A 26,802-nucleotide genomic window follows, 5' to 3' on the forward strand; every position below is an offset into this window, starting at 1 on the left:
ACATGTAACTGCGAAGACTACCGAATTAATGGGCCAGCCATTCACGATTCACTTGATTTAAATAAATGCAAGCTGACAGCTGTTTTACTGAAACAAATTTATTAGAAAACTTGAAAAAAACTGCCGTCTGCACAAAATAAAATGTTGAACCTAACTACAGCGGATTTTCCAAATAGTATTTTATCCAATCCGGTCGCAGTATATTTTTTCTTAAATCTGCCTTACTTTTATATTGGTAAATCGGCACCTAGCCGATAGCGATTTAAATCAGGTGAATCGGTAGATTCAAAGGTGACTGGGTCATAAGACAACAAGATCTCCAGTTAGCGCAGTGGTTAGTGCACTCGCTTTACACCTCATACCACAAGACAACACTCTCGTGCAACATCGTGCCAACGAGAGTGATTAATAGAAGTTGTAATACCTTCCCAATCGTTGTAAAATAATCAGGTTTTAACTCAGCCAACAAGTTTATATCAAACAGTAGGCTGGTTAAAGGGTTATTAGTATATATTTACAAAAGAAAATGTGGCAAGTTTCTACGACGATCCATGTCCATTATTTTGTAAAACATCTTAAAATTCTTTAACCATTTATTTACATAGAAAAGGTTTTTTACAACTTATCACCGCATCTGCAAAAAAATGTTTAAAATAATGGAAACTATAACCCCACAGATGAATCGATGCAAAAGTCGCATACGGTATCAAAGTCTTTAATACTCACGAATAACCGTTGCCATGTCATTTTTACTCCTCAATATCTCAAGTTTAAAATTCCTAATTTCCAACGATGTTGCTTATAAACAGATAAATATCATAATGAAATATTAAAACCAACAGATGAATTTATTGACCACAGACAAACGTCCTATTTTAGCATAATTTACGTTTTGTAGGCGTATGTAAAACTTATAACCCACACCGAACATGACTTGTATCATTGAATGCAATGAATTAATCATCGTTTTAATTTATAAAGTTTCCATCGATATAAATAGATATGTTTACTATCTTAAAGAGACACAATACAGGTTAATGCATTATTTTTTTAATATCAATTCTTAATTATATTTTAATTAGTTTAAATCATTTGAAACTAAATTATTAAAACAAAAAAAATGCAAATGATTTGTGTACAATATACATATAAAAAAACAACGTATTAGCGATATCTTGACGCTTTTACAACATTGGAATTTGTGGTCACATTATTTAAAAAAAACATTTTTAAAGGCCTATATTTAAAACAAAATCTTCACAAATCATGTGTTTTTTTTTTTTGGTTGAAATCATTTAAATTCAAATATGTTTGCATCAACTCACATTGTGTGCCTTTAATTTATAAAAAAAACATCGATATTTATGGATTTGATTACCATTGAAATGATGCTTACCATATTTGAATAGTATCATTTCAGTGCGTGATACTCTAATACATCAATGTGTTTAAAAATAAAACGCCTGCGAAGCTTCTATTTGTACGATATCATGTCGATATGAAAAGCAAAAAGGCAAAAATATTTCATTGTCTAGAAAATGATGTTTTTGATTATCAAAATAAAAACACCAACAATCGTTAATTTCTGAATTAGTGGTATGGCAAGAACATAGTTAACTGTACATATAATGGCAACACTATGGTTAAATTAAATATTTCCTGGCAAAAATATGGTTCATTGTAGATTTAATGGCAAAATTTTACACTTAATGGCAACACTATGGTTAACTGTACATTTAATGGCAAATTTATGGTTAACTGTCCATTTAATGGCAAAACTATGGTTAACTGTACATTTAATGGCAAAACTATGGTTTACTGTACATTTAATAGCAAAACTATGGTATACTGTACATTTAATGGCAAAACTATGGTTAACTGTACATTTAATGGCAAAGCTATGGTTTACTGAACTTTTTATGGCATAACTATTGTTAACTGTACATTTAATAGCAAAACTATGGTTAACTGTACATTTAATGGCAAAACTATGGTTAACTGTACATTTAATAGCAAAGCTATGGTTAACTGTACATTTAATAGCAAAACTATGGTAAACTGTACATTTAATGGCAAAACTATGGTTAACTGTACATTTAATAGCAAAGCTATGGTTAACTGTACATTTAATAGCAAAACTATGGTTAACTGTACATTTAATAGCAAAGCTATGGTTAACTGTACATTTAATAGCAAAACTATGGTTAACTGTACATTTAATAGCAAAACTATGGTTAACTGTACATTTAATAGCAAAACTATGTTTAACTATAAATGTAATGGCTATACTATGGTTAACTGTACATTAAATGGCAAATCAATAACTTGCCAAATATTGGTTAACTGTACATTTAATGGCCGACATATATTGAAAGAAAAAGCATATTATATTGTTCACTGCAGTTTGTTGAGTGGCTATCATAAGCCAAACATTTTTTTTTCTTGTAACTGATATACCGGGACTTGGTCGCATTTCACTTTTTAAATATGAAGGGTAGTCTTTACTATCGGATTCAGGGGTTCCAGGGAGGTAGCCCCCACCCACTTCTGTAAAAATGTCATTTTTTACTCTATTACAATAAAGGAAAAAATAAAAAGTACACCATAAATGCACCATATCGGACTAAAAATGGATACAATATTCTCCGGGGAGTACCCCCCCCCCCCTGCAAACATTTTAAATAAAGCAAAAACTTCGTTTTGAGGGAGTGGCGCAAGTCAACAGGTAACGCCCCTAAGTTACGTCCCCTCTAACGTCAAATCCTTGATCCGCACCAGCTATATCAAGCGAAACTGATGTCTATATTACAGTTTAATAGACTTCAATGAAGTGTTCACAGGCACATCTTGTTAGCGAAAGACATTTTAATTTTCGAAATGCATTAAACATTTATTATCTAAAAAAGGTTCGATTGTTTATTGTTCAAATTAAACAATACCGCAATAAATGTCTGGCTTTTGGAAAAGGTCAATAAAGTGTTGCACCACAATTGACACATAATATCTTATAACACTATCATTTCACCATTTGACAACATCCGACGTGTCCGGGTTTGTTGCGTTAAAATGCATGTAACATTAAACTTGATGGGGTTTGCTGTGAGACAGGTTTGGGAGTACGAATCACACGAACAAAGGATAAAACATGGTAAATCATTCTTCCTATGCATATCAAATGCCTTCTGTATTCATTACCTGGCAGTTTTCATTGAATGTAGACATATCAAGATATGACAATGTTAAATATTTGATTTTTATTGTCGTCTGAATCATATGAGGAAATCCGTCTGAACATTTGTAATGTTTGTCATGTCCCGTATCTGACAAATATATCACGGACTTTTCACAGATCATTTTATATAAATTATGAGTCCTGATAAACTATAAACACTAGGTAAAAAAAACCTATTGATTTGAACGTTTGGTATGTCATAACACAAAAACAACAATATTATATGTATGGCTATGCCTGAAAAGCTATCTTGTCCCGTATCTGACATATATATATCATGGACTTTTCACAGATCATTTTATATAAGTTATGAGTCCTGATAAACTATAAATACCTGGTAAAAAACTGCTGATTTGGACGTTTGGTATGTCATAACACAAAAACAACAATATTATATGTATGGCTTTGCCATGAAAAGCTGGCAACAATTAATCAGTGTTTAATATATTTTGGTTCAATAAACAATCTCAAACTAGGTTTATGCAAAGGTTTATGACACATAAAAAAACTTATTGAATTTGAAATATTACTACAACAATCAAAAAACTAAACGTTATATGAATCAATGAAATATGTAAAAACAAGGCAGCCGGAACAAAGCGAAAGTTTTACGGCATAAAGAGAAAGAGGCATTGATGGTAATATAATTCTGTAACACAAATCGCATGGCTATGAAATGGATAAGAACTAGCATTAAGGCATTGAGCCTGAATCGATGCGATCTGCAAATGGGATTGATAGGTAAAGCATTTGACAGGTCTGAGGGATACATCTTTATCAGCACCCTTGATAGACAGACATCGTGACTCGAGCTTCAACACCTACTGAACTACTTAAAACTTTGAGTGGTGGGACACGAACTACACAGCTTGGAAGGTTCTGAACAGGCGTTGAAGAATAGAACACCTGATCCCGGTATCATCGATATACAACCTCCGTGTTTTAGCCTATGAAACGATTCATTGTATTTACGTTCAGTGGGATTTTCCGGTTTATCCCACACATATCGTAGTAAGCGTAGCCATATTTGGAAATACACTTATCCTGTCCGTTTAAGTTTCCGCCATTTCAAAATACGTTTTCATGGTTTTGTTTACATTCATTCAGAATATATTTTTGTGTGTTTATTTATTCCCTCGAAAACAAAAAGTACATAAATTAATAGTGCTACGTTTTTATTGGGCGAATGGCTTTCTTCGCGGTTTCTGTTTTTTTATATAAATTAAAACATGAATCTACAGTAAAATAACTGGTAAAAAGCTTCAAATACACGATCATCTCCTGTAAAATAGTTTAATAACCCCATTTTGATGATCAAACGTTTCATATACTGCAGTCAAGACGAACATTTCATGAACATGTTGTTGTTGACTTTCAAATCAAAATAATATCACTGTAAACTAAAGGTATCGGAATGACGTAGAATGGAAACAGTACATCTTCTAAGTCTGTAAATGTCATTAAATCATTCAATTCAACTTAAGAGTTTTTGGCCATCCTTTTTGAACTACTTTCAATCGAATTGGGCACGGTTGACTGCATATTGAACAGGTGAAACTATCCTCACCACACGCTAGATGCATGATCAAGGTTTATGGCGAATACGGCGGCCAATTAAAATGTAGGTTACAAATCAAGTTAGTAAGTAGATGTAAAGTAGAATCTGTTTGGTTAATTATAAAGGTCGCTCCAAATACTGACTCAACATAATTGTAAATGAGTTTCATTTCTGCATCAATTTTGCACGAACATTTCAGGTTTTATCTTGACAAGTATGTCTGAATATAATTTTAAAAATACATTGGGAAATTGAAGTATACAATACCGACTTTTAAAGTAAAAGGTATAATTCTGCACTCCTGTTAAACATTTTGCTACACACACTTCTTGATGAATTGGTTGTGTATTTATAGGTTACGGTCCAATACTAATAAATCAATTCCTGATAAATTCTATAGACAATTGACCTGCAAGCGAAATAACACTGATGTCTAGTGCTTCACGACCCCCAACACCATATATGGGGAGAAAGTTCATATGTGTATAAAACATAAGCAGCGTTAAAAGATACGTGTCATATAAGAAAAAGTTGAACGTTACCGCCGTGTGTTCGATAAAGTGACCAAATGTGATATAGGTGTACAAACAATGTGGTGAAAATGTAAAAGAAAAAGTACATCAAGAAGATCCTGTATGTTTACCCTGTTCAGGAAATCACAAACCATTCAGCTTCAAAATCTATAAAAATGGAAGGTAGCCATTGGTCTGAGATGGTATAACCATACTTTGAATCATGATGTGTTAATGAAAATAAATCAGGCATGTAACAATGAATAGGCACTTCCGAATAGGTGTTATTTGCCTGTATGCATTTCGTTACGATAAGAAGAAAACGTGAACAATGGTAGTAATGTTGCAAATCGTGGTCCTGACATATACCATAAACCATTGCAGCTCCCAGATGAAGCACTGTATCAAATCGTTTTTAAAGAAGAGCAAGTTAATATCTTTATGGATAATAGGAGCAATAACTACTAGTTTCTACTGATGTAAGCATTTTATATAAACTGTATTAAGCGTTTTTCAGATGTTTATTGAAGTTTTTAGACATTAAATTGACGTATGCTAGTTATGCTAGAAATTTGTAATATTTTTTTATATGTATTTGGCCGAATAAATCACGGAGCATAAAATCCATGTCCGCGTGCTGAGGGGAGATAGCGTATGGCTGTAAATCGCGGCAACACGTTATATGCATTCAATTTAGTGTAACGACTGTCTCAGTGCCTGCAGTTTCACCAAGTACTTTTAATCTGTATACGATGTGCAGAAACGACAGAAAAACAAATGCTCAGATCATGGATTTTGTCTTGTGATATTGACCTAAAAAGTGGCGGAGGAAGGAGCGGTCCGGCAAACAAGGTAATTTATATGTTTATCTCCCACTCCGTGATGGGGAAATAAAATGTTACTTCGTTGCAGTTCTAATTTAAATGCTAATATTAGTTACATCATTGATCATTTCAAACAGTCACGTATGAAAACTAAGATAAAATAATATTAAGTATTCAAATGTCAATGACGTACAAAATGTGTGCGGTTATAATTCCATTCCAACCTTTAAGGGCGTTGTCATTTAAATATTCTTGTTAGCAATATAATTCATATCATCATAACTTTTATTACCGCAAGATGACATATGTGATTATAGCCGACAGTTTTCACATTAACGTGTTATTAGTTGATTGTCAAATCAATATTCAGTGGAATTATACTAACCACCTAATGTTTGAACGTAGCTGACGTGTTGAGTGCATTGTTGCATTGTTTTAAATCGAGGAATGAAGGCCTACACCTTATAAGAAACATTAAATTTAACAGCAGGTATAACGTTTTTGCATTCACCCCTCGATTTGAGAGCTGCGTCTCGTCCAATAAAACCACAACAAAAACACTTATATTTTGAACTGTTGTTTAGGTAGGTGTATGAGGGGGAGAGAGGTGGTGGTGGAGCGTCAAAGATGATCTACTCGTTTTTGGTCTATTTCAGTTATTCATTATAAAAGTGCAATTTCGTGACTAATAAATTGCAAACTTACTCGACTTTAGGGATGGACATAGAATGAAAACAAATAACCCATTCTGACTAATATCCGGTTTAAAAGCTTTAAAGAATGCAACCTACATTTCCAGCCAATGAAATATATGCAGATAGGCAATCATTTCGCTACTCCGCCCATTCTTTATCATTAAAATATTACTTCATGACATCTAACGATTACGTAACACAAGAAATGGATAACAAAAGTGATACAATATAGTAGACATGACACTTGCAAGCGCAGAAGCCAAACAAATTGTTACATTTTTATTTATTTTTTTCAAATTTCTTATTCGTTTGGGGAAAACAGAAATACATCTATGAGATCATCACGTGCTTTTGTTTATTTACCGAATATTACAAAAAAGAAAATTTATTTTGGGGTTACACTCAACTATAATTATATGTAAAATAATTGGGAGAGCGTAACCAGACAACCCATATACACAATACGACGACGCACGACATAGAGGCGCATACTGGATATAACATCGATAATTTCATTAAAGTTCATATGATGACTTATGATACATGAACGTAATTGGGAGCCAGATGTTTAAATATAGGAGGTAATGAACAGTTTACATTAAGTCAAGACCAGTGTTCATAGCTTGGATATAAGTTAAGGCCCTTAATGATCCCCCCCCCCCCCATTAACGTCTTAATATATATATGGACGATTGTTCAGATTTTTATAAAAGTACCACTTGGTCGACGGCATTGTTGCTAGTTTTAAACGTGAAATTTAAGATGACGTACGCACAATTTGAATATAAACAAGTACAGCTCATATCCTTTTAGGTAGCAACGTTCACGTTGACAACTTTGTTTACTTTAACAAAAGTTTGAACAATAGGCCCCTATTATCGCCCATTTTTGTTTTTTCTGTATTTCATGTCTTAAGTGACTTTAATTGTCTGAGGTTTTGTACATGTATTCCTTAAAATCCCGCTGATAACAATTAAAATGATTTATTGTTTATTGCAACCATAATATTTGTATCTTACAACATTATGCTTCTTGAAGTTTTGTATGGCCACAGTGTTGTTTTTTTGCAATTTTTCGATACGTTTCACTTCATCTTCATTATCATAATCATGAGCTTTGAAATTGTATATTTTTGACAAAAATACGTTTTTCTTTTAATTTAAACAGTATTCATTCACATGGTTCTAAACAAGTACGATATTTATATAATGGATGGAGGAAGAAGTCAGAGGCTTTTATGGAATATCTCCTTTTCTCCTAATGTGACTAAAATATAACTGTTACATCATATTCAATATGTTGCTGCGTCTTAATATCGTTAAAGTACTCGATGCATATCAGATGAATACAGAGCTGCGGGTTTTTAGAGTTGTTCCGCTTATTTCGTCTTATTAAAAGACGCGGCAACAGTAGTTTGTTTAGAAGTGCAGGATTACATTCCCTTTTTACTTGCATAGTGTTGATAAGTGAACTGCAGTAATAAGTAGTTATTTTGTGCTAAATCGTCGGTAGGACTGACCCTTTGATAAATCGCAAGAAAAATAAATCAATATTTAAGGCTATATGTCACTTTAATTTTTACAGGTCATACAACAAAGCAGGTATTCATTTATATCAAACTACTCTGGAACCGGTCTGAATGTTTGCCATTTTCAGTGAATAACGAAATCAATCTTTAAAAGTAGTCAAGAGCCGTGTTAATATGGGTAAAAAATATCCAGAACAGCATCAGCCAAACTGTTATAAGTTTGCCTTGTTGGTCATGCAATGACATGGTATGCGCATTATTTAAAGCAGCACTATATATTGCGATGCATATGATACTATATTCGAATACGAACAAACATAGAAGGTTGAATAAGGCCTTTTGAAAAAGCTCCTCATTCCCCTAGTACCTGACACAAAGTCCTTCCTTCATTCTAAACGTTTGTTTAAACAGCCATTTACAGTAATAATAAACATTCAAATGTTCCAACATAGACAAAGTACGCCACAATTTTAACTCTTGTTATATGTTTCATACAACCTTCATCATTATTCTATTCTTATCGCTAGTGATTTTAGACGCTGGGCCAAGAGATGCTGATTTACATAAATTACGGCAGATTTGGCATTAGACGAAATGCAATTGGGAACACTAACATAGATTCATCTAGGATATTATTGAAGTCGATAGGTACAATAACATAATTAAATAATTAGCAGTAAATAAATTTAAGCAGATGCAATTTCAAATGAGTTTTAATTTATTTCTGTAAGGGCTGACATTCCTTATGTCTGTGTTTTTGAATTTCTAAGACCAACCACATTTTGATGATCATAACTTAAATTGAATTGTAAATATTCTGACAAACATTTGAAAGATTTCAATAAATTATCATATTTTTATATTGTTATATAAACGGCGTTCAAATGAGTATTATCTTCTTCCTCAATGATTAACGTCAGTCATCATTTTTTTATTCATTTACCAAGGTTATAAACTTCGAAGTATGGTGAGGTATTGCTTTTCAGATGTATAATAAATTACCTGTAATGTATGTAAATGATTCCCATCTGTTTTAAGCCTGATACTACATTTGTTAATAGAGATCTTTTTTCATATTTGAAATATCACCTGTAATTTATCATATTAACTCAGAATATGCCCATTAAAATGTAAGCATTTTTGTCAAATCATAGCCAACTCTCAGCCTTTGTGACCTTACTCCGTTTTTAATGTTAATCGAATATCCCCGTGAAGACCGATCATGAATAGGACTCACAAACCATCTTCAAGTTTATAAACATTTCAGAAGAGTAGTAAGGAGCATATCGACATCCCCTACGAGAATTACAATAACTGGTATTAAAGCTGCACTCTGACAGATTGACCGTTTGACAACGTTGTAAAACAATTAGCCAATATTTGCGTAAATATCTGAATATTGATAGTGATATGAGATTGCTGACAAAATAGCTCATTATAAGAAAAATAAAATAAAACGGTGTCAAAACGTTCAATCTGTGAGAGTGCGGCTTTAAATACATGTATTTCAAGAATTGCGTTCAAGAACCACATACCTTCAAAGAAATCGTAAGCGCCCGTTTATGTTGCTTTTATAAATTTCAAAAAAACACTCGACTCTGTTAACCGTTTATTGTTGCATGATGTTTTACGTAAAAACAATATATCAGGGTGTTTGTATAGAACAATTAAGTCTATACATGCCCCTGATAAAGGTGCTGTTTAGACCAAAACAGTACTCTTCGATATTTTTGTTTTTCCAATAGGATAACGTCAAGGTTGTAGTTTAAGTCCAATATTGTTTGCCTTGTTTATAAATGAACTGGATAGCTTGTTTTTAAACAACAATGTAGGGGGTTTACAACGTTTAACTGATACTACCGAAATAATTTAGTTATGTTTGAAGATGATACTGCATGTGTATTTGACACCGTTGTAGGCCTTAAAAGGCAGTTAAATGTTCTACAGGATTTTTGCAAGCCTGTTTGTAATATAGACAAAACGAAGATAATGGTATTCGAGAATAGTGGACAAATATCAAGACATTAAAATGATGTTATAAAAGGTTTTGATTATCTTCGTGTTCATTTCTCAAGTACATTATATCTGTTAAAAATAGCTGAACATATATCAATTAAGATAAAACGATGTTTTAAGTTATGCCAATTATGTTATATGGCTCAGAGTTATGGGGAACTAAAATATGGTTTGCATTGAAAATGTACATATGTTGGGATGAAAGACGTTCTTAAATGTTTAACACAATGCTTGTAATGATGTGGTTTTATATGACTTGGAACATGTTCCTATGTATTTATATATATTCGTCTAAACGTTGTATTAAATACTGGACTCGTCTTCTAAATATGCATAAGACTAGATACCCTCAATTATGTTATAATATGTTTTTATTTTGGAACGCAAACATTTCGATAATGTTACGTTGATTTTATTTTTGTATACTAAAAGGTTAAAAGATTAGTATTCACAAACGTAGTGAGCAAGATGTATAGCGAATAGAAATCATAATAGTATCGATATAAAAAGAAAATAACAACTGAACCATATGTTTATGTTTTAGATGTACCTAAATGTTGTAAATGTTTTGCATCATTTAGATGGTCTGTACATATTCTTTCTATTGAAACTGGTAGACCTTTTAGGTTACAGAGAGAAGAACGCACTTGCTTTTACTGCGAATGTTATAAGATGAATTGCATTTTTGTTGATATGTCCTTTATATAATGTTTTAAGGGATGTTTATATTGCAAAATACTATTGGGATTACCCTGGCATCGTGACTATCTATCAGGTTTGTATTATATATGCATGCTCTTGTGTTTGTGTATGGGTCGGAGGCCTTTTGTACTCATACACGTATGAACAATATAAGAAGGCTGAATGGCTGGCTGTTGAACAGCAAGTACTTGAAAAGTTTTGAACAAAGGTTTAGGAAATATTTGTTGGAGGTTAGCTGAAGAACTACTTGTTCTTCAAGTTTTCAAACTTTTCTAGACTGATTGTGTTTTCTTTAACATTTGTTCCACTTGAATGTACGTACAACAGAGCACAATGTGAACATTAGTCGTTCCGTAGATCTAACACTCATCATTAATACTTGGCGTTTTTGCAACATTAACAGCTAAAATGTGCGAAAATGCACACAACGCAAATTTTGATTGAGATGTATAGGTTGTGGTGCATATTCTAGAAATGAAGTTAACTTAGTAAAAGAGAGCGACAGCAATAGCGATAATTGTACTACTTGAACTATTACCATTATATAGTTTATACATGAAACGATTGGTATCAAATTGAACGTAGCATGGACGTTGTATCTGACGGTAAGATATTCTGTAAAGATACAAGTGACGTCCATTGTTCGCAGCGCTTTCCTGCCTCAATTCAATCTCAACTCCTCGGTCAGCTCCCATCGGAAATACCTTCGGATGTATGCCAGTGCATCAGTAGAAGCAGTTCTTAAAATTTAGATAAAAGCGCTAATGTTTCTAGTGTTTGAACGTGTAATTTGTTTAACTAAGTTTAGATTGATCGCCGGTGAAGTATATTTTTTCATAAATTCTTAAGATTAAAAAGAGTAAGGGCAATAAGTTTAATTGTTTCTTGCAGCGTATTTAAATGTAAAGAATTCTGACATTGTAAACCGTCCATATACATCCGAGTATGATTTCGATGGAAACGGCCGACGAGTTCCAACTGAACTCGAGTTCAATGTATTTAACCGCAATAAGATTTACTGAATTCCGGTAAAATATTTCATCAGGGGTCGGGATAGATCTATCCTCCACGGCGGCTCTTGTAACATGCCCTTTCGCCCTACCCGTTTTCAGAGAAACAAATATGTAAAGCTTTGGGTGGGGCAATGTTGTCTCTTTTGCGCTAACTTTTGAAGTTATTATCGTCGAAACATTGGTTATGGAAGGTCGCGGTTAGTCCAAGCTTCCTAACGGAAACACTTTAAAGAATGTTTCAGAAAAAGTTTTATTTGACATCAGTTATATAGAAAAAATACATCCTTTAAACTGAAATAAAATGTTCTATTGGACTTTCGTGGGTAACAGTTATTATAGTTGAACAAAACAAATCGCAGTTTGAATCTCAAACTACTTGTTTACCACTATTAATTAAATGCCGGTGTATGTCCATTTCATTTAATTCCATTTTCTCAAACGACCATTTACAGATCAATTATGTTTTCCGTATAAATATAAGTAGAAAGCAAATCGAAATACCTATTTTCTAACTTTCTTCCCAAGTAACATTAATTCTTGAAGTTTGGCAGCCATCTTACACAATAATTACTTACACACAATCTGTCTGTGATTATAAATACCATAAATCCACGTTCATTTACAAACGAGATATCGCGATATACTGCCAATGAGGTTATAGGACACTGATATCGATTACAATAAGAGCGCCTTTGCAAAAGTTAAATCCCTTGTCTATGGATGACACAAAATGGGGGGCGGGATGTTTATTTGTTGGAAAGTAAATTGCACTTGATACACATTTAAAGCAATATTAATATTAAACAAGAAGGTTTGAGAACGTTCAGTGGAAAATTTGTTCCAAAAACAGGGCGCTTTATCTTAAAATAAGCTGACAATTTATGAGTGAATTGACTAGATATCCACGTCCGGAATGGGAGAATTTCTATTAAATCATACTGTTTATCATTCTTATATTATCTGAAGTACTGTTTATAGTGTTAAATAATGAAGGTTTTTTTCTATAAATATAATTGATAAACATTCCCTTCTAATGCTTTAGCTTAACTTATATAACTACATGAATGGGAGCACAAATGTGCACATAGGAATCAATGAAGCTCTCAACCATTGTCATTCATCAATGGTGGACAGATAAACTTACACATATTTCAGAATACTTCTTAAGTATGCGTTTTATTTCTTCGGAGAAAAGAACACTACACTAAAAAATAAGTGCTATACGTAACCACTTGAACACATAATATTTCAAAAGATGAATTTAGGCTCTTCAATTTTCTTTAGCTATTACATATATTTTGTCTCCGAAAATATACCTGATAAAAGTACGAGATTGGAGCAATGACATATCCAACACTTGTATTCAATAAACAATTTATATTAATGTTGAAATTGTGAAAACGGTACCTTCCTGTCCTCACAAAGTGATACTCCAAAAGGCTATTAGATATAATTTACCTTGCAATATCACAAGACCCATGATTAAAAATTAAATGTATGTTATCTTATATCCGTTTTTGTTCCCTTGCAATGTTCAGTTATAAAAAGAAATACAAACACACCGTTAACTCACACACCGTGATGTGTGCCATATTTAAGATATGCAACATTAAACTCGATTAAGTCATTGTTTATAGATGCAGACAGACTAATCCATTAACATTACCAAAGCGATGTAGATTAACTTATAAACATGTTTTGTTTCTCATTTTTGTAAGTTCACAATCCTTGAATTGCTAAAAGTACGTAATGTATGCACTGCAATGTTGGTTTAATTTAGCTTAAGTGTGAAAAGATCACAGCAAAACACTGTTTTGGACCACCCTATTGGTGCTGAATATACAGCGGTACTAAAGATTGGACGGGGAATTTGCAGTCAGAGCGCATTGAACATGCGTTGCTTCCCAAATAACCCACATAACCAAAAACATGTATCATTAACAAGTGGTAATGGGGCCTCGATTATCATTCCCCTAGACCTAAATTGTTCCTTTAGTTGTATCAATATATCATAATTTGTCCCCAATATGAACATAAAAAATGTATTTGAATAATTTTTGGGGTGGGGGCTGTTGCAACCTGAAGCGTTTAAATGTGTTGTTTTTTTCTAATGAGCCGATCGACCTTTTTTCCTCCCGACCATTTATTTATTTTGTCTTAGAGTGGATTGTTTTTCGTAATTTGCTTGAATAAAATGCATTTTTTTTACACATACATGTATATAAATTTGACCATTGTATATTTAAAAATTACAACAATAGTCCAATACCCTGATATAGGTATTTTTTGTACAGAATCCCGGTTCTGAAAAAAGGTATGCCTACTCACCTATCCTACCCTATTTGGTTTATAGAGGTTAGTGGATACATAGAATAACCTTACGGGGCTTTGAGATACCTTAACCGTGTCCATAGTGTGACCGGCACATATGTGGGTGGAAGGCTGACATCTACACAACCACAAGGACACATCATTATGCAATCAATACATTGTTTCTCCCACTCACTGGGTCAAGAACCTACATTTTATTTTATATATGAATCCAAATGATTGATTCGGCGGTTTCTTCAATTAAGTGGTACTCAGTATGTTTAAAGCTTTCACTTTCATGGCCATATTGTCAATGATCTTTTGTGTCATTAAATGATTAAAACAATACATCGCCCTTGCAGTTTTATTTGATTAAGTGTAATAAAGCATTTTGGACTTTGAAAAGGCAGTTTTTTTAAAACAAATTGACATTGAGTTTTTTATAAACATTACAATTGCACAAAATGAAGAAAAGCTCACCAGGTGCAATGATTTTGCATTGGACCTCTTCGAAATGGTTCGTCATGCCTTCTTTCTTTCAACTTTTGTACATTTTAATCAATGTTTGTACTACGGACTCGTTTTAAAGACACACAAATCAATGTCATAATTAGCCCAATAAATGTCTTTGTTTCCACTAACATTTCGAAAGAAATTTGGTGGGTAGGTATGAAGGCAGGTAGGCAGGTAGGCATTTCTTTTTTATAGTTTGTTTTTTGAGAACCAAGATTCTGTACAAAATCGGCCTATATCAGGATATATCACTAATAGAACATTATACATATAAAATTTTCATATTTTAACCTGTCCTCTCAAATTAATGTACATCGTTTAGGAAATTACGAAAGAGTAATAATGGCCAAAAACGTGCATGATCGAGAGGAAAGAATAGGGTCGGTTAGGTAAGTTGAAACAAATACAATTTTTACGCCTAATGTAAATATTATGGTTACCGCCTTGAAAAGTGAGTGCCACAATTGCAATACAGTAGATACCAACCATCGAAAACCAATAGTTATTATTGTATTGACTACGAAATAAACTTATGTCAACAAGTCATCTATCTTTATCTTCATTTCAATTATTCCAACTGTTTTTGATGCAATTGTCCGAGAAAAAACAATCTTTAAAACTGTTCAAAAGCCTGCAGTGAAAAGAACTCAACTCTGATCTCCGTATTAGTCGGATGCGAAACAGTGGCTCCAGCTCGTTTAGGAGCTGTATATAAAAAAGAAGCCAATGACCCTTCTGAGCTAGAGAAAAAGAGCGGACATCATTATAAAACGTAAGTATGACTCGTTAATTTACCTGTTATCATGAGGGCTTATTTGAAAAATCAGGGGAATACAGTGCCATATATGTATGATAAATCTTCACACATATTTCGGTTATTTTGTAAACACACTTTTAATGGAGTAAGAATAACGATTCTCCATTCAAACACAAGCATTTTTACAAATGAAAGGGGATCAATTTCTTTGTTATAGTCCCGACTTGAAAATCCCTGCATACATCACTTCCTAACATTAACATCCAATTCCATTTCTCTTCTGATTCGATCATGCTCCATCTAAACCTACCAAAATGTCAATGCAATAAATTTCTCATGTTAATTTAAAGATACAAAACATTTACAAGGAAATATTCAAACGATGAAATACAGTGATATGTTATATACAGTAGTTATTGTAAAGATGTTTTTCTTATTATTTAAGAGAGGTTGTCAGCTGTAGAAAGGAATGTCTAACCAATTATGCGGACCTATAAATTCAAATATTTCACCCCAGTGAACATAAACAAGGCATTTGCGTCTTAGAGGTTTTGAAAAGAGGACAATCAAACACATTTTTTTTTGTAGAAATTGTTACCAAGTATGGGAAGTTAAGCCCGTAGCGAAAAATAAATGTAAAAAAAAACAAACATGGCCATTAGACTTTCATAGACTGTTAAAAGAATAAAAAACTTCGAAACATCAACCTTTCAACACTCTTAGTTGCCGTATTAGGTTTGATGGGAAATATACTGTACAATCCAAATACACATTTATTAAGATTAAAAGTTAAATTATGAATTGGGCCGTCTTTAACTACGAAATACAAGTGATCGATTGAAATTAAGTAAAGTTACTGTACAAAGCTAATAATATTAACAACGGCTCTCAAACAACATTGATGCCACCATGAACAACTGGTAGAGGTTGCATTTGCTTTTTATTTATAAAGAAAGTTCAAAAATATCAAAAATCAGTATTTTTTGTATGAAAGGTATACGTCCATCTCTTTTAATATTCGAAAAATATACCATTAGCAGCCTCTGTTTTAAAATAATAACGGGATCGGACTAACCTCGGACACCTTGATGTTTTACATGCATATCACTAAAGGTCTAGATATGTATTTGAATATGCAACTGGTAAGGTGCTACATTTAATTACATTTCATGTCAACACTACCTTATTAGTGATTTCCCTGAGAGGTTCAAATGATCTTGACCGTCTGTATGCAGGCTGCTCAGAGTCCCTCCGGCGGGAGTCTAGTGGGGGACGCGTTTGTGCAAAGCACGAGTCTGACTTCCGTCTTTGCCCAAATCGTTGGCCTCTTGTCTCTGCCATTCTTATTAGTGATGTTTAAATTTGCAAGGACATTCCGTCTTGCTGCGTCGTCCGTGGTTTAAGATTTTAATCATTCAAAACAAACAACTAGCTCTCCATGAATGATTACGTAAAATGAGAACATGTTTGGACTGCCTAGCATAACACTAAAGATCATCTTCTTCCTCTAATTGTACTGTAACTTTTGTTTATAGTCTTTTTGTATTTTGTTTTCAAATCTTTTTACCCTGGTTTTTCTGTGGCATTATAATATTTTCTGTATTTTGTCCACTCTTTAACTTCTTTATTATTTCTGTATTTTGTCAAATCTGTTTTTAAAGTTTTAACACGTGTTCGCACAGTTTAAATTTGTGATACTTAGAATTCAACATGCCTTTCAAACTTAAACCATAATTTCAAAACTCTGCAACAAGTCTCATACAAAATCCATTGTTTTTAATATATTGTTAAATATCTGGTCACATTTATCAGCATAAAAACTCTTCATGACTAACAATCCAAAAGTACACATTGGCAAAAATATATTGCCTATTAATTTTAAATGTTACAGCAGTTAACTCGATCAAACACATTTTCAGAAATGAACATCAAATGATTTTTCTAGCCTATTATATCAAAGATCGCCCGTCAAAGGTTGATATCGAATACAACTCTAAATTTAATTAATCACAATATAATTTATGCATATATTTTACATTTTGAGTAGGTGATAAAAGCTCATCTTTTTTACTGAGAATCATGGCATACCGTCGTATTTGATCTATTATACAGACATCAATCATCCAGACTGTTATATAATCATTTGTTATTGGTGTTTTATTGCGCGTCTGTCCTGTCCACATAAAACAGACTCGGGCGCATGTTTGCTAAGAACTAAGGACATTCAAATTATTCAAGAAATAAATTTAAACTAAATCAGGAATTCATTATGATGTATGTGGGGATGCTTCTCTTTATTATCCATATGAACGGCGCCTCTTTATTATCAAAATAAACGGCGCAGACATACTGAACCAGGGGTGGTATTCAATATCGGTCTTAATTTTATCTTAAAGCGATGAAGCTCATCGGATTACTCGATATAAATAACTGACCTAGCGGATCTAGGGCGTGTAAGGGCGAATTGTCTCTTGCGTTGAAAAACATGCATCCTCCGGCCTTGCCCTGACCAACGTATATGCCCATTTGCTGTCTATGTGCTAGAGGTCGAGCAAAGCATCGTATAGTCTTAGCATACCAGAAGTAACGGGTGGCCCCAACATGTATCGAAACAGACATGTCGACATGCCTTCGCATTATACCTTTAAGGTCAAACTAGTTTCCCTATTCATTTCATTGCACAGAGGAAACACTTCAAATTGGGGGAAAATGCCATGTCCAGCGTTTAACATATACGGAAACCATGCTTTTCCTTTAAGTTAGGTTTAAACCAAATTTATTAAAACAATCAAAATGCATGTCACGTTCCTACTATGAAATTCATTCACTTTGAAGTTTAGCACTGTTATTTTCCCCATAATTTCATGTTGCATCAGGCCGGAAGAGCCAAGTTCTGGTCCAGCAATAATTTTTAATCTCTGATATATTTTTGGATTTTCTCTGTATTGAACTGAATTTAAAGTATAACTACTATTTATTAGTCTAAACAATATATCACTCTGATGTAGCATTCTTATACTTAAATATAAAGAAGGCATCTTTGACCACATCCTGGCTCTTAGTAATAATGTAACATTAAACAGGGTACTTCTTTTTACCAAACTTGGCTACTTTGCTTGTCCCTGTAGTTTTCATTGTATACATGCGTGTCATTGAGATCCATTTGTTTACGAAGCAAATTTGTCTTTCTTGTTCAGAAATTGACACGGTCTTTAAATAATAATTGAAATAAACACTAACTTGATCACCTGTCTGAAATAAAGACATCATATGTTGTTTATCTATTCAGATATTAGAAAACAAGCTATAAATTAATTTGTTTCTTTTCAAGTTTGCCTGTTGACCTGGCGTGCCATTTGACATCTGTGGTGTCAACGATGACAGGCAATGATGTGAAAAAGCATATTAAGTAGACATAATCTTTACCCTTAATTTAACATCTTAGCCCTCAAGGGCGTTAATATTCGTCCAAGTTAACATCAGTTTACATCAGCAGTACGATCCTAATGCATTTAAGAAGTAATTCAACCAATGTTGATATGAAAGCGCGATTGAAGATTACGAAATGTGATGCACGTGTTTGTATTGTACGGCAATTAAAAGAACATTAAATTGAGATAGCATTTAATAAAAAAGCATTTGTAAATTGATAGAGTTATCCTTTTTAACAGTGTTAATTAGTATTATATTTAGGCAAATTAATGAAAAGCGTTAGTATTGCATTTCGGGACTTGTTGTATGTATGTATTTCTTTAGACCTTTACAAGGAAGTCCGGGTGCGAGACCCTAGCTCTTTTTCGACCCCTTGGTTCTTTTACGTGCTCGATGTAAAGCACCGATACACGGTGTACAACTTTCCTGGGTTAAACCAGTACTGAGTACACCACTTTTCCAAGCACTACCCTTTTAATGCCAAGCGCCAGGGAAGGGAGCTACTTGTACCAACTTTTCACGTCTTTTGGTATGACGCGGCCAGGGATCGAACCCACGACCTCCCGCTCCGTAGGCGGACGCCTATCCACTAGGCCACGGAGACGGTGTAAAGGGTAAATTTGTTATTTGAGACGATATCAGGTTGGTATTCAATATTGGTCTAAATGTGATCTAAGATCGATGTAGCTTTTCGGATTACTTGTAATTAATAACTGACCAATAGAGTGAATGAAGTAAATGATGTATGACCATAAGATCAATTTAAAGGCCTAGTTTAAGGAATTTTTGGCATGATAATCCCCTGCTGTGCATCTTCTGCTAAATGCACAGTAGGGGCAACTTTCCTGTGTATTCGTTTATTGGCTCGGGGCCATTTAGGGTCCATATCTATAATAAAACCTGCCAAACTGCACAGCAGGATACTCAGATCGGAGATCTGATAAGAGGGATCGGTAGATTTAGATCAATACACAATGGTTGTGTACTGTACACAGATTGGGAGGGGGGGGGACTTATAGAAGGGTTAGACTAGGCCTTTAAGTTGAACATTGAATGCCACCCTAGGTGAACTCACCTAGACACGTACAAAGGTTCACACAGTGGACACTTTGACATGTCATACATTTTATTACTTTAACTAATCGTTGACATATCTACATGACAATTAGCCATAATAAATACACAACTGTCAATCTCACTGTTTCACCATCACTCTGCGTTAGTAAACTAGCGGATTTTAGCCAAAAAGTTATTTATTATACCAGTCCTAAAACATCCCAAAATACAACTTTTTGTGCAAGAAGCATTTATTTGGGCGTAATTGTACCAAAACAATAATTGATGAAATGTTTTGGTCCTTAATAGGCCACCAGATTTATTTACGCCTGGGAGACTAATCATCAAGATATGATGTAAACAACTGGTGATACACATGTAACCTGTCGCTTCTTACAAGCGGGGAATCAAACGAATACTTGTTATCAATGAACGCAGCATAACATTGTCAAGATTAGATTAATGTTTTGAGGTGGAGTGTAGAAAATCGATAAGTGTGATTAATGATTTATTTTTTAAACAATTAGCATAGCAACGCTATGAAAAAGGCCAGTTTGATTGAATATTGCTTTTAAATTGGGCTGATACAACTAGGGAGCAATAAAAAACATCAACGCGCGTTAAGGAGATCAGAAGTAAAAAGCATTTAATCTTTTGTCATGGAGATTCATCTTACGAAATTATATCAAAACAGTCCTATAGTTCGGGAATTTAATAAGATTAATTGATAATTAATCTGTTCCTTCTGAGAAAAAATGACCGTGCAAAAAAGTTCAAACGTCTCTAAAATTCAAGTAGGCGGTTTGTCAAATCTTGAATAACCAATGTAAGCCCAGGTTTTCAAATTAAAAAGGTTTTTTAATTTCTTCATTCACGTTTAATGTAAAGAAATATATAACAAATTAATTTACTCCTACTTCTTTAAAAAAGCTAGCACTGTTTTACAACAATAGAGGTTGTGAAATATATTTTTATAAAAAGGAACAACAACAAATCAAACAAATCAAATGATTCCATTTCAAATTTTAACGTTCGACATTGTCCGCTTAAGTTTTATGAATAAGAATTTACTCAAACAGTTGACACGATGCAGCGAATGATCTGCGTTCAACGTTCAAGTTGTAAACAGTCTTAATTTTCAAACAAAAAGAAAGCATACAGAAGCTAAGATATAACAAAAACGCTGATATGAAGAAAACCGGTGAGTTTTTCTGTGTACGTCAGACGACATTTTACATTTTTTGACCTTCATTTATTGCTACCTGGCAATAAAATACAAAAACAGAAGGATTTTAAGAGTAATTTTCACAATCAAAACTAAAATGTCGCCTAATTAACGTACAATAAAGTCTTAACAAAGACGTTTTAAAAAATAGCCTGAAACGTTAGCAGTAAATCACCGGTGAACATAACTGATAATAATAGTTCCTGTTGTCACGATTGTAAAGTATAAATAGTATTTAAAGCACATTTAAACAGTTTCTTTAAGGTTTCTGATGTACAAGCAAGCATTTTATTTCTTTGAGCCATTGGCAATTATGTTAAACTGTATTTATTTTACAACGATTTAGATCAAAGCTATATTAACTTATATTTAGTCACTCTCGATTGCGCGATGTTGCGCAAGAGTTTGGTGAGATCTTTGGCTGTGGGGGAAACCGGAGAACCCAGAGAAAACCCACTTGTCTGGCTTGGCGACAACCAACCTAACTCGCATGCGCCCCGGCAGGGAATCGAACCCTTGGGGAGAAGTTTTTAAATGTCAAATTTACCATTTATTTCAATAATGAGTTCCGGTACTTACATACTTAGAGCGTATACAAACAAAAATACATAAAATGAACATAAACATTCTCATCGAAGTAATTATTAAATGTTAATGCATGGTCAAATTATCAAGGATTTATTGTCGTTAAATATATAAAATAGTATTGGTATTTAAAATCAATATGTGCACATGTGTACCAAACATACAATTTGAGTGATAAACATGTTAATACTCGCTAGTTAATGCACTTTTGGGAAATATAAATTACTGATAACAAGATTGTAATTGATTATTTTATAGTTAAAAATCACAAAATTTTATATTTAATTTAAATGACTGGTAAGTCCTTAAAGATTAACAATGATATTCTATAGTCTCTTAAGGTAGAATTACCGTGCTTTCTGTGCCTTTCTTTAAATTAAACACGGTATCCTTCATTAAAACCATTTTTGTCGATATTTGTTCATCCTTTTTTGAAAATTTAAAATAATTGTATTAATTCTGGTACATCTTTTTTGGAAGTAAGAGTGCATCTTTTAGCAATTTAATGACCTTGAAGTTTTGTTAAATTAACGTATTATTCCAGTATCATACAATTACCATATGTAAGGGCAAGTTATGATGTAAACAACTGGAGATACACATGTAACCTGTCAATTCTTACAAGCGGAGAATCAAACGAATACTTATAATTAATAAACGCATACCACTGTCAAGATTAGATTAATGTTTTGAGGTGGAGACTAGAAAATCGATAAGTGTAATTCATGATTCATTGTTTTAACAATTAACATAGCAACTAGAAAGCAATACAATACATAGACACGCTTGGGTGACATAAATGTAAAGAGCTTGCTGATTACTAAAATGTAAAAAAATGGCGGAAAACACATTAAAAATGAATGGCGGTTTGTACTTTTGTTCTTTATTTAAGTTGATATCTGAAGTGAAATGATTGATTAATCAATAATTGTAAGCCGTACTTTCACAGATAGACAGTTTTGACATTTTAGGAACAAATAAATGATCAGCTTTCTATGGCAAACATGTAAGACAAATGAAAATAGAACCGATCGCTAACTGCCTCAATATATTTTTCTTTAAGCAGTAACTCTTTTAGCAATAAAACGTCAATTATCGAACGTTAATTTATCCAACCATCTGATTTAAAACGTGACAAATCTTAAGTCAGCAGTCTTTTATCACACATTTACGCAAAAAAGATTGTCAAAACGGTCAATCTGTGAGAGTGTTTATGTAAGGTAAAATAATCATGTTTGCAATACATGTATCGTTTTTAAAAGTAGATGTCCTTTTTCTACACATTAAACACATTTAAATGACACCAAAAAAATACGCACTCCAAGCATCTTAATTCATATTAATGTACATCAAATACCTTAATTAGGACCCTGCATTCTTGTAACTGTATTGTCATGATAAATGCTAAGTATGCTTATCATACAGGCAATAAAACGAGTTAAGGATATCTTGAGTGACGTTTAAGAGATCTGCAGCATGAGGAAACTATTTCTGAATAAATAACGTCTTTATGATTAATTAATCGTCTAACGAAAGGTGATCGAAGAGACGAACTTTATATTAAGATCTAAGAACTGAATGATTGATTAACCCTGTTTCTTTTGCTTTGTCAAATAAATGAAAAATGTTCCCCCATGCCTAATTAATATAGATTATGTCTTACACAACAAGCCAAGAACCACCTTCTTTTAACGTATTAATCAAAAGGTGATTGATTGTTCTTAAAAGGCATAGCGCATTGAAATAGGTTGATCTTTCATATATATAGTAAGGAAAACAGTGTTAACATAGTTTTCATTGTAAGATATACCGTTTGCATGATGATAATTGTGGCACATTTCGTTAGATTCAAATTAATGTTTCATTGGCTTAATTTATTTTAACAGCAAACCATTGCTTACTCTGAAAAAACCTCATAAGGTCTGGTAACAACAATGCGGTTGTTTCTCAAACGAAATTTCCTTTTCTCTTTCTTTCCCACTATAGTTATCATATAAACACAAGCCTACATAACAGTTTCATTCATAATTTGAAGAGATTAGCAAAATTAAGAAAAAAAAGACAAAAAAACAAAACAACATCAATAGTAAAATCAAGCCATAATAGTTTGTAATACTAGAGGAAATATATTTAAGTGACAAAAAGGCTAGAATAAAAACAAAAAACAAACGATAATGTATTCATGTGCAATTACTAACAAAATAATTGTGAAACCAAAATTGAATGTTGGATAAATTATTGAGGATATTGAACAAAGTTAACTCAGAATTTTGTATTTTATATTTTTCGCTGACAAACATTAACGGGCAAAATCTAGGTAATTCTTGATTCTTGATAGATGCGCATTTTGTGTTAATTTAAATGCATTGTTATGTTTAAATAATTTGACTTTAATGATAAAAACAACAAAAAACAGCATATGATTCGTGTATAATTAATTAAATAAAACCGATATTTTGGCGCTTTTTTAACTGGGTCCCGTTCATAAAGACCAATTTGTTTGTTTTTAATTGTACACAAAAAATATGTTTTTTCATTTGATCATTAAAGTCAAATAAGTTTAATATAATAAAGCAATAAAATTAAAAACATTTTTTTTAGCATCGATCAATTGTTAGCCTATATTTGGTCTCCTTTATCTTCAGTATGTCGATACAGGAGCTACCTTCCCTTTAAATTATTGCTAATTTACCTACATTTATCAATGTTCAAAATAAGATGCAGAGCAATAAAGAGTCTTAGACGGAAATATAATTGTGAGTTAGTTATCGCTGTATTCCTATAACAAGATGCGTAGGTATAACTCATAGAGCAGTTCACGTTTCGCGATCATAATTTAAGGGGTTTATTTTCTTGCAGCAACATGTGCGCTTATTCTAAACCCATATACTAGGTGTATTGTTCGTAGAATCAATCTCTTTAAATTATATTGTCAAATAATTATTCTTAGAATCTGCCTTGTTTTATTTATTCCCAACATCTTTTTGCTTCACACTTCTACCATATGATTCGCATATAAAACTTATTCAGATATTATGTGCATACATTTCATTCGATTGCAAAATGCTTTCAAATTTCGTATACGATTAACATTAGTTTATTTATGGGAAACAATAATTCAATTGTGAAATTGACAATAGATAGTTTTCACTTGATCCAACCAGAATTGAAAGCAATTTCCTTATAAAGGGCGATAACTGCCAATCAAAAATCAGTGAGCTTCAAATAGATGAAGTAACCAGGACTGCTCGGATCGTTCTGGTTGTTTTAAGCCAGGTAGCTATTTTTGTTTTCTACTATTACCCAATATACATTTGAATAAAGCATTGAACTCTTTGGAATGGTCAAAAATAGCCAAACTGAGTATTGACTGGTCAATATTTATCCATTTATAAAAAAAATCAACCAATTGAATGATCCATATTTGCAAATTAGCCGCAAGTAACCGTTTTTGTTGCTACCAAGATATTTTCAGTTTTGGTTTTAATGGTTTCGGCAGTTTGGAAACCTGTTTCAAAAGTTTTGCTTGAAGTAACAATTGCATGATTTTATGTATAGCTTTTACAACATGATGAAGCTTCTGTATGTAGCCATTATTTCTAAATTTCTTTAAAACAATGATACCGCAGATTGTCGTTTGCCTTTTTTAGCTACACGGTATTTCAACACACTTGTTGTATCACTGTCCGCCATGGTGTTTTTTGAAAGTGAGCTAGTTTTCGGATAGGACGATCCGACAAAATTGTCTCCGGAGGGGTTTCGATATTTTCAAAAACCAGTTTCGTTTTTCGTAAAACGATGAATAAAACCGGTTTTACATTCATATGAAACTCTCACAACAAATACACAGTTCGTGAAAACCAAAACAAAACCAAAGCTAGTGTATTACCAACTCAAACGCCCTTAATGAGGTTAATGCATTTTTTTGCAGAGCTTAAATACACTTGCACGATCCTAGCTTCATATGTTCTAAATAAACAAAGAAGGCTAACATCATCTGTTTGTTTGACTCGTACATTTAAAATGTATGTGCTCATCAGGTTTATAAAGCTAGGTCATCTACCTAAAGGCGTTGCCATCATACCTGTTGTCTATCATCAACTTTTGTAAGAGCAGACGCTTGATTTCATCTTTAAATACTATTCGTATGACAAAGTGATTATTATCATTATTATTTCTCATAAAAATGCTATATCGATAAATTCAACCTATGATTTATTGCTTGTAGCTAAGGCATATGGGTTTTGTCGTACGCCCACTGGGTGAAACACTTAAATGGAAACAGAGACCGACTAACGTTATTCGCTGTCTCAAATAACTTAAGTGTGGTTACTTTTCATTCGTATTGCAGTGGTATTAGTTTTGCAATTCATTTGGTATGTAGGCATGTAAGATATTATCCGGAGGAATCTTTTTTACTAACAGTAATAGTTAAAAAAATCCAATTGAATTTGATTTAAAACTGTTTACTAAAAGGCCATCCCCATCTCTTTGTCCCGTTACCAGAATTCGTTGATCACCTACAGGACAAGCCACCAATGAAGACCACTCAAACACACATACATTTTAAAATGCGACTCTCTTTTCAATGACTAGACTGTGATTTTATAACTGACATAAAATCTTCTAATGTCGGATTGTCGTGTTGCATTCTCTTTTCGAGTAGTGTTGCGTAAACGTTATTCATAATAAAACCGGAGGGGACGGAATGCAGGTATTTGGGTACGTTTCGAGCCACTCAAGGAGTGTTTCATTGTACCAATAAACAAGCCCACAGTCTAGTCTTGTGTGATGGGCTTGTCCCTTTAGGTTTTATTGTACTTATTGTTTTTCTTTCATAAGAG

General features: G+C 33.1%; 1 protein-coding gene across 3 annotated transcripts in view; it reads right to left on the reverse strand.

Annotated features, from left to right (window-relative positions):
* Positions 1 to 26,802, reverse strand: part of LOC128220722 (uncharacterized) — a 71,232-nt gene that overhangs the window by 18,201 nt on the left and 26,229 nt on the right. The window contains exon 1 of one of the 3 annotated variants that reach the window (XM_052929222.1): positions 16,843 to 17,579. The exons of 1 other annotated variant lie outside the window; for it this stretch is intronic. In XM_052929222.1, coding sequence (XP_052785182.1) covers positions 16,843 to 17,001 — 159 coding nt within the window. In that variant the 5' untranslated portion in view covers positions 17,002 to 17,579. Of the gene's footprint in view, positions 1 to 726; positions 930 to 16,842; positions 17,580 to 26,802 lie in introns of those variants that run through there. One more of the 3 variants, XM_052929223.1, reaches the window with a different exon arrangement.

Source organism: Mya arenaria, chromosome 15 (assembly GCF_026914265.1).
Source record: "Mya arenaria isolate MELC-2E11 chromosome 15, ASM2691426v1".
Taxonomy (NCBI): Eukaryota; Metazoa; Mollusca; class Bivalvia; order Myida; family Myidae; genus Mya; species Mya arenaria.